This window comes from Electrona antarctica (genome assembly GCF_951216825.1).
Source record: "Electrona antarctica genome assembly, chromosome: 11".
Classification (NCBI taxonomy): Eukaryota; Metazoa; Chordata; class Actinopteri; order Myctophiformes; family Myctophidae; genus Electrona; species Electrona antarctica.
This window is the reverse complement of record NC_136792.1, coordinates 10,127,905-10,142,899: the sequence shown is the minus strand read 5'-3', so window position 1 is coordinate 10,142,899 and position 14,995 is coordinate 10,127,905. Positions and strand designations below refer to the sequence as shown.

Sequence of the window (14,995 nt, the reverse complement as noted above, 5' to 3'; positions counted from 1 at the left end):
TTTGCATGTTGAGCTTTTGATCGAGCACCAAGCCTAGTAGGTCCGGGTCTTTTGTCTTTTTCTCATATTTTTTTTCTCAGGGAGCAAACTTATATAACCGAGCAATCATCAGACCAATCTACTCTAGAGAGTGACAATCAAATGAAAACCACGCCCCTCTCCCCATCTTGCCTGCGTACGTTGCACTCTTGTGTAAATGTACGTGCCTTTTCTATCTGCCTGGCTGCAAGGTATAGCAGTGAAGATTGATTGATGTGTGCAGTCTCTCAATGTGGAATGGATTTGATAATAATGCACTGATAGCGCTCTGAAAAGACTTCAGACTGCACAGGTAGATACTGTAGCACTACTTTAGGGTTTAGGATCATTAATGGGCCGAGTCGAACCGTAGTACGGAATAATGCTACGTCGGAACAATGACACGGCACCCAATTGTCACTCCACACGGCATCCCCCATCACTATTCATAGTGAACAGATTAACCAGGTATGTTCATATATATAAATACCTAGGAGTAGAAATAGATCATCTCCTGTCGTGGAAAGGTCAGATTGAATCATTTTGTAAGAAAACAAACAAAGAATCTATTTCCTTCGCCGTCTAAGATCCTTTGGTGCTAGTAGACGGATTCTTCTTTTGTTTTTCACTTCTGTTATTATGAGTGTTCTTCAGTACTGTAGTACCACCTGGTATGGATGTTTGTCTGTAGCCTTAAAGTCACAACTGCTGCAACTAACTAAACATCTGTTCAAAGATTGTTGGACAACCACTTCAGAGGCTCTATACATCCACATATGATAACAGCATCCTAAGGTTAGCAAGGAATATCACCTCTAATACTAGCCATGTTTTGCATGGAGAGTATAGGTTGCTGCCTTCAGGAAGGAGATATGGTGTTCCAGCATACAATAAGGTCAGACTGAAAAGGTCTTTTGTCCATCAGTCGACTCTGAGGCTTAATCAGGATTTTGGCCAGGACTAGACCAAGCTGTGGACATTGCTCTGTGCCCTTATGTTTCTATGTATGTAACTGTATTTTCTTTTTTTGTCCTGTGTTATGTCAAATGTGTGTATATGTGTTGCATACAAGGCCGCTGGGTCGCAAGACAAATTTCAGTGCAAACTGACAATAAAGTACTATATCATATAATTTCATATCACTATATCATATAATGGCTCAGACACGAGACACCCATGATATTGATATACCGGTAATAGCAGGGAGTTGTCTGTCTACTAGCATCCTGGACAACTCCCTGACTGTGGTTTTACCTGAGCAACATGGATGTATTTGGTGAAGACCTCGGCTCTCTGCTGGGCTGTGTGTCTGCTGAGGATCATGAGTTGGACCCATTGGGACACGCCGTTGCACATCATGACCGAGCGCTCCAGCGAAGGATTGTCCCTCACAGAGCCCCGTATCACGTAACTGCGGTAGTCCAGGAACTAGCAAAAAGAACATGTAAAGGGGCAGTGGACAGAGGAGAGATTACATGGATTGCATTGTTAAAACAAGCACAAATCCCCATATATGGATCATATGTATACTCCATCAACTCCATAGGACTCCATATAGTTGGGCACGTCTGACACGGAACTCCAGACTAGGGGCAGTATTATGCGTGTCTTAAGTACCAGGTCTTATTACTTAACTTAAGACCTGGAGGCATGGTCAATGCTGTTTGGCCACTCAGAATAGCCAAATGGCATTGATCACGCCTCCAGGTCTTAAGTTAAGTAATAAGACCTGGTACTTAAGACACGCATAATACTGCCCTATATCTCCAACTAAAATAGTTACTTTATAAATCTATGTTAAAAGACGAAAATAAAACAGCATGCGTTTTCCTGATGTGATAATCAGAATCAGCTTTTGTTGTGTTTGCTTATGTGCTAAAAGAGTGACTTTGAGAGCTGTTTCCCCGTTACAATGGAAGTCAATGAGAGCCTATTTTTATTTTTAATATTTACTAGAAGAACCTCTGCTGCGCGTCGGGTCTACCTACGCCTCCCAGCCATTGTAAAATACCTGGTAACCTGAGACCTCTCGTGGCTTATTGCTTTAATAAACCATGGCTCATGGATTAAGGAGAAATAAAGCTGTCATTCTTGAGTATTTTGGTGTCACAGAAACCTCTTTTTTATCGGAGAACCTTGGGTGGTCAGATCCAACTAAACACAACCAGCAGCTAATTGAATAGTGATATTAAATATGATGATGAATGAATGATGTGTGATGTATTTTATTCAGGATCGTAATGACGATGAAATATGATGATATTCTAATGAAACTCACAGAGATGTTACAGAAGTTCTTGAACTCCAGGTAGCTGAGGTGCTCGGCCATCTCGTCAGGCTCCATGTGGTCGAAGATCAAAGACACCTTCCTCTTCTTCACCGCCGGCGTCTCGGCTATGTAGACGTGAGAGCTTCTGGGGGAATAAGCACCGCCACATTGTTGTTTTCTTTCTCATACTTTATTAACGGTTTCAATTAACCCATTCCGGGCGGGCACCCCTTTTGGTGTTTCAAGTACTATGTTATACTTTAGCTATTGAAAAATAGCAGATCTACAAGCTCGTACTACGAGCTAGTAGATCTGCTATTTTTGAAAAATGTGGCAGAAATCTTTGAATATATATTCTTTCAGAGCGAACGTTTTTAACTCAAATCTTTGCTTCTGAGGGGTTCCTGCATATTTTCAGATGGGGGTCGGTGGCCAATTACATATCATTGTTGGGGTCCTTGACATGAAATATTGAGCACCACTGATACAGAAACATAGGTATTTCAACATAGGATTTTTTTAAATTTCAGGCCTAAATGGGTTAAAAGCAGATCTGCCATATCTTCATTTGTTATATAAAACATAGACAAAAACTCACACCCGTGTGAACTGAGTGGTGTAAGGTCTTATATAGCCTGATCAGCTGTGGTCTGACGTAATGTCTGACGTAATGAAATCACACCCGGGTGAACTGGGTGACATTTTTTCTGCACAGACAGACAGACAGACAGACAGACTAACAAAGCCAGTTGTAGGAGTGGTTTACACCACTCAAAAAGGTGTAGGGCTGTAGGCTGAGGCCATATCTTATTGTGCCTACTGCCTATCCTTTTAACCTTTGAATAACTTCATAGGTAAGAAATACAACAATGCTTTTGATCGTTGATGACTATTTCTATGTATTTGATGTATTACCACATGTTGTTCTTGCTTACTGTAAATCGCTCTGAATTAAGCTAAATGCCTAAATTGTTAAAAATAAAAAATAAAATAAAAAAGGGGGCAAAAGGACAATCTATATATGGGGTTTCAATATGCCCATATTATGCCCATATTATGCCCTATTATGCGCCTGCTGGCGTAATGGGGGATAATCTACAGTGGTTGGAGGTGGTGAAATAGGTGGTGAAATAAATGTAGACGCTGGTGTCGGGTGGCACGCCTACTGTACTTGCTCATTATGTGCAATATCTCCTCAGGCTGAGCAGGGCTTGCCTCTGGTTTAGCTGAGCGGTAGAACTTGAGGTTGAGACTGTCCTTGGGTGTTTTACATACAGTATTGTATACAGTACATAGGACACAGTAAAAATGCACAGATTTACAGCGTGCCGACTCACCAGTGTTGTTTTAGATTTTAGTTTTAGTCATAGTCTCTGTACTAATAGTTTTCATTTAGTTTCAGTCACATTTTAGTCACCTGGAATGTTTTAGTGTTAGTCTAGTTTTAGTCATAGTCTCTGTACTGTACTAATAGTTTTCATTTAGTTTCAGTCACATTTTAGTCACCTGGAATGTTTTAGTGTTAGTCTAGTTTTAGTCATAGTCTCTGTACTAATAGTTTTCATTTAGTTTCAGTCACATTTTAGTCACCTGGAATGTTTTAGTGTTAGTCTAGTTTTAGTTGACTAAATATCATAAGATTTTAGTCGACTAAATCTACAGGTGATTTAGTCGACTAAAATGTATTTTGGTGGGCCTTGATGCAGTCGTAATGACTATTATATGCTTGCGAGCGTGTGAGCTTGTTGTGAGCTTGTGAGCTTGTAGTTCGGCTATTTTCAGCATCCAACCAAGTGTAAAATGACTTATACTGGATCTCTTGTCCACTAGTCCCTTCCTAACATTTTAGTCTAGTTTTTACTTGTTGACGAAATTGTCAGCATATTTAGTCATACTTTTAGTCATCATAGCTATAGTTTTCATTTAGTTTTTCGTCAGTGAAAAATGGTATAGTCGACGAACATTTTTCGTCTTAGTTTTATTAGTCAACAAAATCAACACTGCGACTCACGGGCAGGAGGAGGTGTCGCTGTAGATCTGAGAGGTGGTCTCCTCTCCGTCGGGCCGGACCAGAGCCCACAGGTCCCCCATGATCTGCTCCAGGAGGGGGTCCGCCTCGAACACGGCCGGTACCTGGCTGATCCACTGCCTTTATACCACCCAGGACACGACACAGAGAGAGAAGCACACACACACAGTGTTTACTTACAGTGCTCGTTATCATAGCCCAGAACCACAGCCAAGCCAGCGTAGCGCGGCACCGAGTGCCGTGCTACGAGCTTGTAGATCTGCCATTTTTGAAAAATCTTGAAAATGTGGCGCAACTCTTTGAATATATATTCTGTCACAGTGAACGTTTTAACTCAAATCTTTGCTTCTGGGGGGGGGGGGGGTCCCTGGAATAACGTATTTTTAGATGGGGGTCCGCGGCCAAATACACATAATTCGGGGGGTTATTGCCATGAAAAAGGTTGAGCACCACTGACATATAAACATTTTTTCTTCAGAAACTGTTTAGTATTTAGAAGCCATTTTCCATTTCGTCCTCAGGTCAACAAGACAAAACAGCGACAGGAAAAACTGACCCCCCCAGCCCCATAAACTACACAGCTTTCATTACTCTGTATTGTCCATAACACCTTTTGACAACAACAAGTCGAATAGAAAGTTGAATAGTATTAATTACAGTCATTACTAGAAAGCCAAAAAAGTTACCTTTCAAAGTCCCAGAAGAAGCCCAAGAAAGAAAACCCCCACAAAAACACAAGAAACAAAACAAGCATACAAGCATCAAGTGGGCTGGGGCCAGCGGTTCTGACTGACAGTAGCGTGCACAGATACACTCGATCGAAAGAAGATAGTTTTTCAGCTTGTGATTCAGTTCCAATTTTGTCTTCACATTTTTCATCGCTTCCAATTTCAGCTCTGTATCCTGCACGCGCACGCACGCACGAGTGCACACACACACACACACACACACACACACACACACACACACACACACACACACACACACACACACACACACACACACTGACCACACATGGTTTGGTGAAAAGGCGCACACTAACCTGATAAGGTGACAGATCTGTGGTCTCCTCAGTCCCCTCTTCTCAAGGGGACAGTCCTTATAGGTGCCAGAATGTCAAGGGGAAATCAATAACATGACGGCTTACTACACAGCAGCAGGCAACAACACACCCACGCCACAATTTACCCACTTCAAATCAGCTTTGTCCCAAAGTCAGTAAATACGCAGCGTGAAACAAAGCCACTTCTGTTTTATTGTGTTAGAGATTAACTCACATGTGACTGGGACCAATAGGGACCAGGACAGGCCAATAGCAGTGCACTCTTATGATGAGGATGCTAATGGTGGTGGTGGTGGTGAGTGGTGAGTGGTGAGTGGTGGAGCTGTGAGTGCCTATACTGTATGTCAATCTGTTAAAAGGTTTGTCTGCCTGAGGGTGCCTGAGAGGCAAGATTCAAGGTTGTACTTTATTGTTACACATCTTGTGTAACAGGTACATTAGAGTAAAATAGAGTTATTTTTGTTTGGCTTCCTTCAGACAATGCAGCAACATAGCATAACATTCAAAACAGCAAAAACACAGCAAACAAGGAAAGGAAACACACTTGGAGACAGCCCACATGAAAGGCTGTGAGCCGCATGTCTCAACTAGTTGTTAAGTTGCCTTGTTGTTAACAATTAGCTTTCCTAATGAATCAACAGGTAGATGCAGTAGCTTTACAGCAGACAGTGAGGGACAACGAGAGGCAGTGAGGGACAGTGCAAGGCAGTGAGGGACAGTGCAAGGCAGTGAGGGACAGTGCAAGGCAGTGAGGGACAGTGCAAGGCAGTGAGGGACAGTGAGAGACAGTGCAAGGCAGTGAGGGACAGTGCAGGGCACTGAGGGACAGTGAGAGGCAGTGAGGGACAGTGCAGGGCACTGAGGGACAGTGAGAGGCAGTGAGGGACAGTGCAAGGCAGTGAGGGACAGTGCAAGGCAGTGAGGGACAGTGAGAGGCAGTGAGGGACAGTGCAAGGCAGTGAGGGACAGTGCAGGGCAGTGAGGGACAGTGAGAGGCAGTGAGGGACAGTGCAAGGCAGTGAGGGACAGTGCAAGGCAGTGAGGGACAGTGCAAGGCAGTGAGGGACAGTGAGAGGCAGTGAGGGACAGTGCAAGGCAGTGAGGGACAGTGAGAGGCAGTGAGGGACAGTGCAAGGCAGTGAGGGACAGTGCAAGGCAGTGAGGGACAGTGCAAGGCAGTGAGGGACAGTGCAAGGCAGTGAGGGACAGTGCGAGGCAGTGAGGGGCAGTGAGAGGCAGTGAGGGACAGTGCAAGGCAGTGAGGGACAGTGAGAGGCAGTGAGGGACAGTGCAAGGCAGTGAGGAACAGTGCAAGGCAGTGAGGGACAGTGCAAGGCAGTGATGGACAGTGCAAGGCAGTGAGGGACAGTGCAAGGCAGTGAGGGACAGTGCAAGGCAGTGAGGGACAGTGAGAGGCAGTGAGGGACAGTGCAAGGCAGTGAGGAACAGTGCAAGGCAGTGAGGGACAGTGAGAGGCAGTGAGGGACAGTGCAAGGCAGTGAGGAACAGTGCAAGGCAGTGAGGGACAGTGCAAGGCAGTGAGGAACAGTGCAAGGCAGTGAGGGACAGTGAGAGGCAGTGAGGGACAGTGCAAGGCAGTGAGGGACAGTGCAAGGCAGTGAGGGACAGTGCAAGGCAGTGAGGGACAGTGCAAGGCAGTGAGGGACAGGGAGAGAACATGACGGACGGTGATGGACAATCGGAGCGTCATAAAGGATATAGGTTGAGGAGTTTCTGGGCAAAGGTCTGGGACGGTACCACCCAGCTGTGCATCATCAGCGTCATGTGGACCAGCTGGGAGCCCCGGGTGCTGATCAACCTGCCTTCTGAGTCTGAAATGAGCACAACATAAATGACGACACAATCAACTTTTTAAGATTTTATTGACGGGATGTTAAGAGCGTGCATTATGTAAGTGGCTAATTTAAAACCATTGACCATTTTAGTTTTAGCTCTCTGAAATACTGCAATGACGGTTGACGCACTTTACAAGTGCTATAAGTGACCGGTCAATAATGATGATGTCACCGTGGTTACTGGCTGAAAAGAGATGAGGGGGTTGGGGGGGCATGCAAAATAGATGTTATGACTAGAAAGGTTTCGAAGTTCTCTGGGAATAGCAGACTGCCAGTCTAACAGGACAAATACAGCTTGATTGATAGTTATTTTGTTCTCCAAATCTCTGTCTCTCCAACTCTATTCCATTTCTCCAAGGGGGGTCAATAAGACACAGGGTAAACAGGAAATGCATGGGCACACACAAACACACATTGATAGTGTCGAGTTCCATTATTATTCAAGGGCAAATTATTTGAACACGGAGCAATATGAAAGACAGTCACATTGTTTTGAAGCACTATCACCAGTGAACAAAATAATTCTAAAAGAGTATTAACAGACCAAAGGAGTTAAGACACCGCTGTATCAGCTCATCCAGGCTGGCAGCACCAGGGCTGGGGGTCTGCAGGGCCCGGTTGATGTCCTGGGGGCTTGGACATGTATTCCTCCTCCTCGACACCTGCCTTTTGCTCTTGACCCCACCAGGGCTCTCCGCATGAGGTTTCCTGAGAGAGAGAGAGAGAGAGAGAGAGAGAGAGAGAGAGAGAGAGAGAGAGAGAGAGAGAGAGAGAGAGAGAGAGAGAGAGGTTTAATTGGGGGTCAGGGGTCATCAACATGCCAGCTTGTGAGGCCTAGCTGTGATCCCAGCCTCACATTATGAGAAGACTGAAACACAATAAGTTAGTTTTGTATTGTTTATTGAGAATATGCATTGTGACTAATATGCTGTTACTGCTGGAAGGGCAAAAGCTGGGGCTGACAGTGGAGCCAGCTTTAAGGCCTCGACAGAGTCTGTTTTTGCCTTACGGAGGGGTGAGTCAAAAGCACACACAGCACACAGCAAAACAACGCAATGTTACTTAGTCCTTACATAGTCCCTGCGTGAGTTGCGTCGCTATTGTAGGCTTGTGTCGGTCTGTAATGTGCCTATAATGTGCAATCAATTATTCGTCCACTAGATGGAAGCTATGACAGATTGGATTGTACAAACTGTACTGATACACGTGCCACTTTATTTACGAGTTGAGATGTAGTTATAACTGTATAGAGTGAGTTTTACACTATATCATCATAACTGTATAGAGTGAGTTTTACACTATCATCATAACTGTAAAAGTATATACCACTGCCTGTGCTGGCCAAAAATTCAGGGCTAACATTTGGCCCAAAAACATATTAAAGCAAAGGGGGGGACATAGCGTCAAGTGGCACTTCATGCAGAGGACCATACCAAGAGGCTTGATTGAGACTGGGGATTGGGAAGGTTGATTTGAGAATGTTGAGTTAGTTCTGAGTGCTGTCCTCCCTCTGTTTATTGGTTTGGTCCATCCCTATATACTGTAAGTCTCCCTCATGGGTCATGGTATCAGGCCTGTTAGTTGAGTTCACTCCCTGCTTTGTTACATGTTATTTTTACTTATGTTCTGTTGATCTCTTAAGGGCCCTATAACTTGTTTGTTGTTTTTAAAGAGGAGAGTGGTTAGTCCGATCTACTCACTCCTTTGTACTTTTTATTTTATTTTATTAATTGGAAAGAGCTGAGAGTGAAGAAATAGATGGAGCAATTTGTAATCCAAGTTTCAAAAAATGCTATTACTTTCATGGCCCTCTCTTGTACCTTTTCTTCACTTAGTGATTCACTGATTGCTTTGACATTTTCATAGCAAATTGGAGACAGTGAAAATAATTGTCATTTAATTAACTGACATCATTTAAGGGGATGTCTTGTTTAGTGTTTTTATTTTCTCTGTATTTTTAATGTCTTAAATGCATTTGTATTTTGTACTATGAATGTATTTTTTTCAAGATTGCACCTGTTTTTATTGTGCAGTGTTATTTTTTATTGTGTTGTGTTATATGTATTGTTTGTCATGGACCCCAGGAAGAGTAGCTGCTACGTCGGTGGCAGCTAATGGGGATCCATCTGAATAAAGAATAAAGAATAATAAAGAATAAAGAATGTGAAGTATAATTTAAACAAAAGACAACGATCTCTCTGTGCTCAAATAAGGTCAGGAACATTACCATTAGCACTGGCAGGTTTAATGCCATCCCTGAAGATGAGAGATATTGTCTGTTCTGTGATCTAGATGAAATTGAAAACGAAATTCACTTTTTGTTTTATTGCTCTAAATACGATGACATAAGAGATCTGATTAATAAAATGTCTTCTATATGTGGGGATTTCCTAGATTGAAATGACTATGTAAAAATGGAGATATGTTTTGCCAAGGGGACTTTCGTTGTAGCAGATTTTATCTGTCAAGCTTGGGAAAGAAGACAGAGTACTCTGTATACATCTGAGTTGTAATATAATGAATTATGTAATGTAAACATGCTGTAAATGCATAAATTATGTAATGTAAAACATGCTGTAATTGCAATTGTGAAATGGTGTCTTATACACCCATGAGGGTTGGGCACAAGGTGTGCACGACACGAAAATAAATAAACAATCAATCAATCAATCAATCAATCAATCAATCAATCAATCAATATGGTCTTCTGCATGAAGCTAAACTCTCAGACCCAGCTTAGCCCTTCCAGGAACAGAGAGCAAAGCATTAGCCAAGACGGAAATAGCAAGACACACAATCTCCGATTTTCTTCCCGTACCTGCGCGATGTGGGCACTGGGCACACGCCTTTTTTTAGGAGACGGGAAGCAGGTTGCTGGAGTCAATTCATTTTCAATGGAAGAATGAACGTGAACACAAGCAGCTTCTGAATCATTCCTTATAGTTTCATGGTCACTGAACTAAATATTGGACCCAATCATCACAAGGCACACAATATTTCCAAGATGTTCATACTAAAATTACTTTTTTTTGGCGAGACAAATCAGGAGGAAATCAACTTTGTTATCGAACTTTCTCTAACCCCACCCACTCTCACGAGATTTGGGAAGATATCTGAAAAGTGTCTCTCTGTCCAGCAGTCTGACGTACGGATGACACATAGAGGGCTCTGCATGAAAGAATGTTTCTATGTCAGTGGTTCTCAAACTATTTCATGCCAAGAACCCACAGAATTACATGATAAAAACGTTTGCTCTGACACAATATATATAAGATTTCCACCACATTTTCACGATTTTTCGAAAATAGCAGACTTACAATGAGCTTGTAGATCTGCTATTTTTCAATAGCTAAAGTATAACATAATGCTTAAAACACCAAAAGGGGTTCCCGCCCAGAATGGGTTAAGATGAGATTCTATATGTGAATATTATAATGTGAAATTAATTGACATATTAAAAGTGAAATAAAACGTGTGTTCCCATGCTCAATAATATCATTTTCCATAACGGTATTGGTTGATGGGGGCTGATTTGGGAATCATGACATTTTTGCCATCTGTAATTTATTTCACGTTCACATAATCAGGTATAATTCACAACACCTGTGAAAGAAATACATGCTTTTCTATATAAAGACAATTTTGATTGACAGTCTGTCACAATATCAAAACTTAATACAAAAAATATATATATACCGGTATATAAAATCTGTCGGGAGAAGAAAACCACGCCCACTTAGGAGACCATTTGCAGGATTTTTTTGTACCATTTCGACTCTTTAGTGGCTCCAACCGAGATCGACTATCTTCATAAATCAGTCAGCATTATAGTCACAATGCATATTCTCAATAAACAATACAAAACTAACTGCTTGTGTTTTATGTATTAATATTCAGACGGACGGACGGACGGACAGCGAGGGCAGAAAGAGTCGGATTTGCTTAACCTATTTAACACAGGTGCACATGTGTCACCATGGGTTTCACAAGTGAAGCAGATCCTGGATGACTCACTGTGGTCTGTTTTACCTTTAGCTGACTCAGAAATGTAATAATAATAATATAACAGTGACTGGTTGAAACTAACTGTTGAACAGAGAGAGGTTGAAAGATCAGTTCTTGAAAAAGTGGCAAAGTGATCGAAAATTAATAGTATGACATGCATGTGACATTGAGTTAGAAAAAATAAGTACAGGTAGGCCATTTGTAATTTTTTAGGGTGAATAACATGAGAATTCCAAAGATTACTGACACATAAAGGGCTTGAAAGAAGTCAGACGTTATGCAATTCATGTAACGACAACCGAGTTGGGGATGAGTTCCACGTTTTGTTTGAGTGCAAAAATATTACTTAGCATTTTGAATTTGAGAGAAAAATACCTTCCATGGTATTATATAACTCACCCATATGTTGAATTTTAATTTATTTAAGTCAAACGTTATTTGTAAATTGGGTGCTTTTCTGAAAACCGTTCCTCCTCTGGTCCTTGAGGGAGTTCCAGGGGGTTCCCAGCTAAATAATAGATAGTTACGAACCAAATGGACCGTTATGGGTCTGTAACTCAGAGAGTGTATACAAATGGAACCAAATGGACCCTGATGGGTCCATTTGGTTCCATTTGTACACCCTCAGAGTTAAATTAACATTGATTTTACAATATGAATTGGGGTCCCAGAGATAGAAATGTATGTCAAACTGGGGGTCCTCAAAATTAAAATGGTTGAGAATCACTGCTACGGCTGTAAACATCCTCTCTCATTTTCACATGGTTGTGAGTTAAAGGGGAAAACCACCCATTTTCAACATTTTACTATGTCATTAATATACCTTAGAGCTGTTGTGTGGAAATAATAAAAAGTCCCCCCCAGTAAAATCATTAACATGGTGAAACACATCTTGATGACATCATCAAGATGTGTTTCACCATGTTAATGATTTTTTTCAGACCTCTAGTTCTAGGAAACACAGAATGGGGGGACTTTTTTATTATTTCCACACAACAGCTCTAAGGTATATTAATGACATAGTAAAATGTTGAAAATTAGTGGAATGCCCCTTTAACACATTTTGGGCGGGAACCCATTTTGGTGTTAGCATTATGTTATGCTTTAGCTATTGAAAAATAGCAGATCTACAAGCTCATAGCGCGCCACCGAGTGGCGCGCTACGAGCTTGTAGGTCTGCTATTTTTGAAAAATCGAAGAACGACTGACATAGAAACATAGCTTTTTCAGAAAACTGTCAGGATGTAGAAGACATTTTTAGAATCTGATCTCAGGTCAAAATGGGTCAAATAAATGCTGATGATGATGATGATGATGATGATGATGATGAGATAAGCAGAAGGCAACAGTGCAACATTGTGGTGAGTGGGTTCAGGTCAGTTGTACTGAAGCACCTTTGCATCTGATCTACTGTACCGGTGGTTAACTGTGTCACAGACTAGTTACTATGAATAACCATCTCATTCCCAACATCACGCTGAGACATCAACAACAACACAGCTTGCTATCTGCACAACAATTTAGCATCAATACTATCAGCCTTTACAGGCTTGAATTAGTTTGCACATAAATGCTTTTATCTGGGTGTTTTTATTTAATCAATGAAGTAAAACATATATATAGCCTAAATACGTGGAACAAGACCTCTTCCTGTCTTAAAACATTATAATTGCCCTCTATTACAAAAACAATAAATTAAAAACACCAACATATTTTATTTCTTTCATAAATAGAGAATCTTTCACTCAATAGGGACTGCTCCTGTCGCAAGTTGATGATGTCATATGTCCATGTGTGGTCCAGCCCTATGGAATTATGGAATGCACGTGCTAATAAAAAACACACCCGTGTGAACTGAGTGGTGTAAGGTCTTATATAGACTGATCAGCTGTGGTCTGACGTAATGTCTGACGTAATGAAATCACACCTGTGTGAACTGAGTGGTGTAAGGTCTTATATAGACTGATCAGCTGTGGTCTGACGTAATGTCTGACGTAATGAAATCACACCTGTGTGAACTGAGTGGTGTAAGGTCTTATATAGACTGATCAGCTGTGGTCTGACGTAATGAAATCACACCCGTGTGAACTGGGTGACCATAGCAACCGTGCTCATTTTTTGTGCACAGACAGACAGACAGACAGACAGACACGTAAACTAACAAAGCCAGTTGTAGGAGTGGTTTACACCACTCAAAAATATTTTAAATATGGCTTTGATGCGCATATTAACTTTAGGAAGTATTAAGTTGTTTTTTATTAGCATTATGCATTCCATAATTCCATAGGGCTAGACCACACATGGGCATATGACATCATCAACTTGCGGCAGTCCCTATTGAGTGAAGGATTCTCTATTTATGAAAGAAATAAGATATTTATGGTGTTATTATTTTGTCATTTTAGTTATAGAGGGCAAGTATAATGTTTTAAGACATATTTGACTTATTAGCCAGGGATCCTTTTTAAAGAATCGTTTGGGATTACACTTCATTTTACACTGATCAATGCAACATGTAGGGAGAGGCCAGATCAAAGCACAGTTAGTGAAACGCTAGTGGCTAACACAGGTGAATGTTATGCTGTTTCTGTTATTTAACATGTAACCAGGAAGTGTGTGACTTCAGAGAAAGGGCTCGCAAGTTCCCTGAATGACCAGATCTAGATCCCCTTATCTAAGCCTCCCTTCAACCACATGCACACACATGCACACACGCACACACGTTTACACTCGCAGTTCAGTAGAGGGCACTGAAAATGTGGCTCAAATATAAGCACACCCCCTATGTTGCCTTGTGTAACAAGGGAAGGTTAACAGCAATGTCTCTCTTTTACGTCATCACCTTACCACGCACGCACGCACACACACATACACACATACACACACACAAACCATAACACACGTTCATGCACACACACACACAGTTGCCCAGTACAAACACTGCTTTTTACAGTTGGCTGCTGAGAAGCCGAGTGCCTTGCTCAAAGGCACGTCTAATCGTTGCTCTTGAGGTCGTCCCAAATTTGACCACCTGCTTGGGGGAATTTGGACTGACGAACTCCTGTTAACTTTTGATGAATGATAAATTGAAAATGGTGGGCCCTATTGTAAACAAGTGTAATTCTTTATATTATGGTGTCGTCTCACCTCATTACACCTGGAGTACTGAAAGGACCACTTACACAAGAATGGGTAATCGTCACAACACACGGGTATCGTTGGCACTCCGTGTCAATGTGGGCAGGGGGTAAGGAAGGACGCAGAGAGGTCACGGTCTCTGACACCTGTTATGGATGGGGTTTACATTATGGGCATTATGGGCGTCAAATGGTTTTCTATCCTAGTTTAATAACCCATTTAGACCTGACACTAAGATTCTACAAAATGTCTTCTAAATCCTAACGGTTATGTCAGTGGTGCTCAACCTTTTTCATGTCAAGATCCCCCAGAATTGACACTCATTAGCCTGCGGAGCCCAAAAAAGAAAGACTGAAATAAATATATATAAATATATAATATATCTAATAGGAGCAAATAATCTTGATCAATAGTAGTAGTAACCGCCACCAGCAATCATAGCATCGGGAGGGAGGTGCATTCCAGCCCCATCAACTCCAGTCCCCACTAGGGATGACCTCAATTACATCCAAAAAACCTGAACTTTGAACATTCAGGATTTTCTGTGGTCTGGAGTTTTCTCTGGGGTTTGGAAGACTTTTGAGCTGCAATGAAAACAGGCAAAACAGAGAAAACAG

At 41.8% G+C, this 14,995-nt stretch overlaps 1 protein-coding gene across 3 annotated transcripts in view; it reads right to left on the bottom strand.

Annotated features, from left to right (window-relative positions):
• Positions 1 to 14,995, bottom strand: part of rasgrp4 (RAS guanyl releasing protein 4) — a 39,273-nt gene that overhangs the window by 17,661 nt on the left and 6,617 nt on the right. For all 3 annotated transcript variants that reach the window (XM_079514519.1, XM_079514521.1, XM_079514520.1), the window contains exons 2-7: positions 7,780 to 7,943; positions 7,100 to 7,211; positions 5,359 to 5,421; positions 4,299 to 4,436; positions 2,297 to 2,432; positions 1,273 to 1,446 (exon numbers count right to left, since the gene is read on the bottom strand). In XM_079514519.1, the coding sequence (XP_079370645.1) occupies positions 1,273 to 1,446; positions 2,297 to 2,432; positions 4,299 to 4,436; positions 5,359 to 5,421; positions 7,100 to 7,211; positions 7,780 to 7,943 (787 nt within the window). The remainder of the gene's footprint in view (positions 1 to 1,272; positions 1,447 to 2,296; positions 2,433 to 4,298; positions 4,437 to 5,358; positions 5,422 to 7,099; positions 7,212 to 7,779; positions 7,944 to 14,995) is intronic.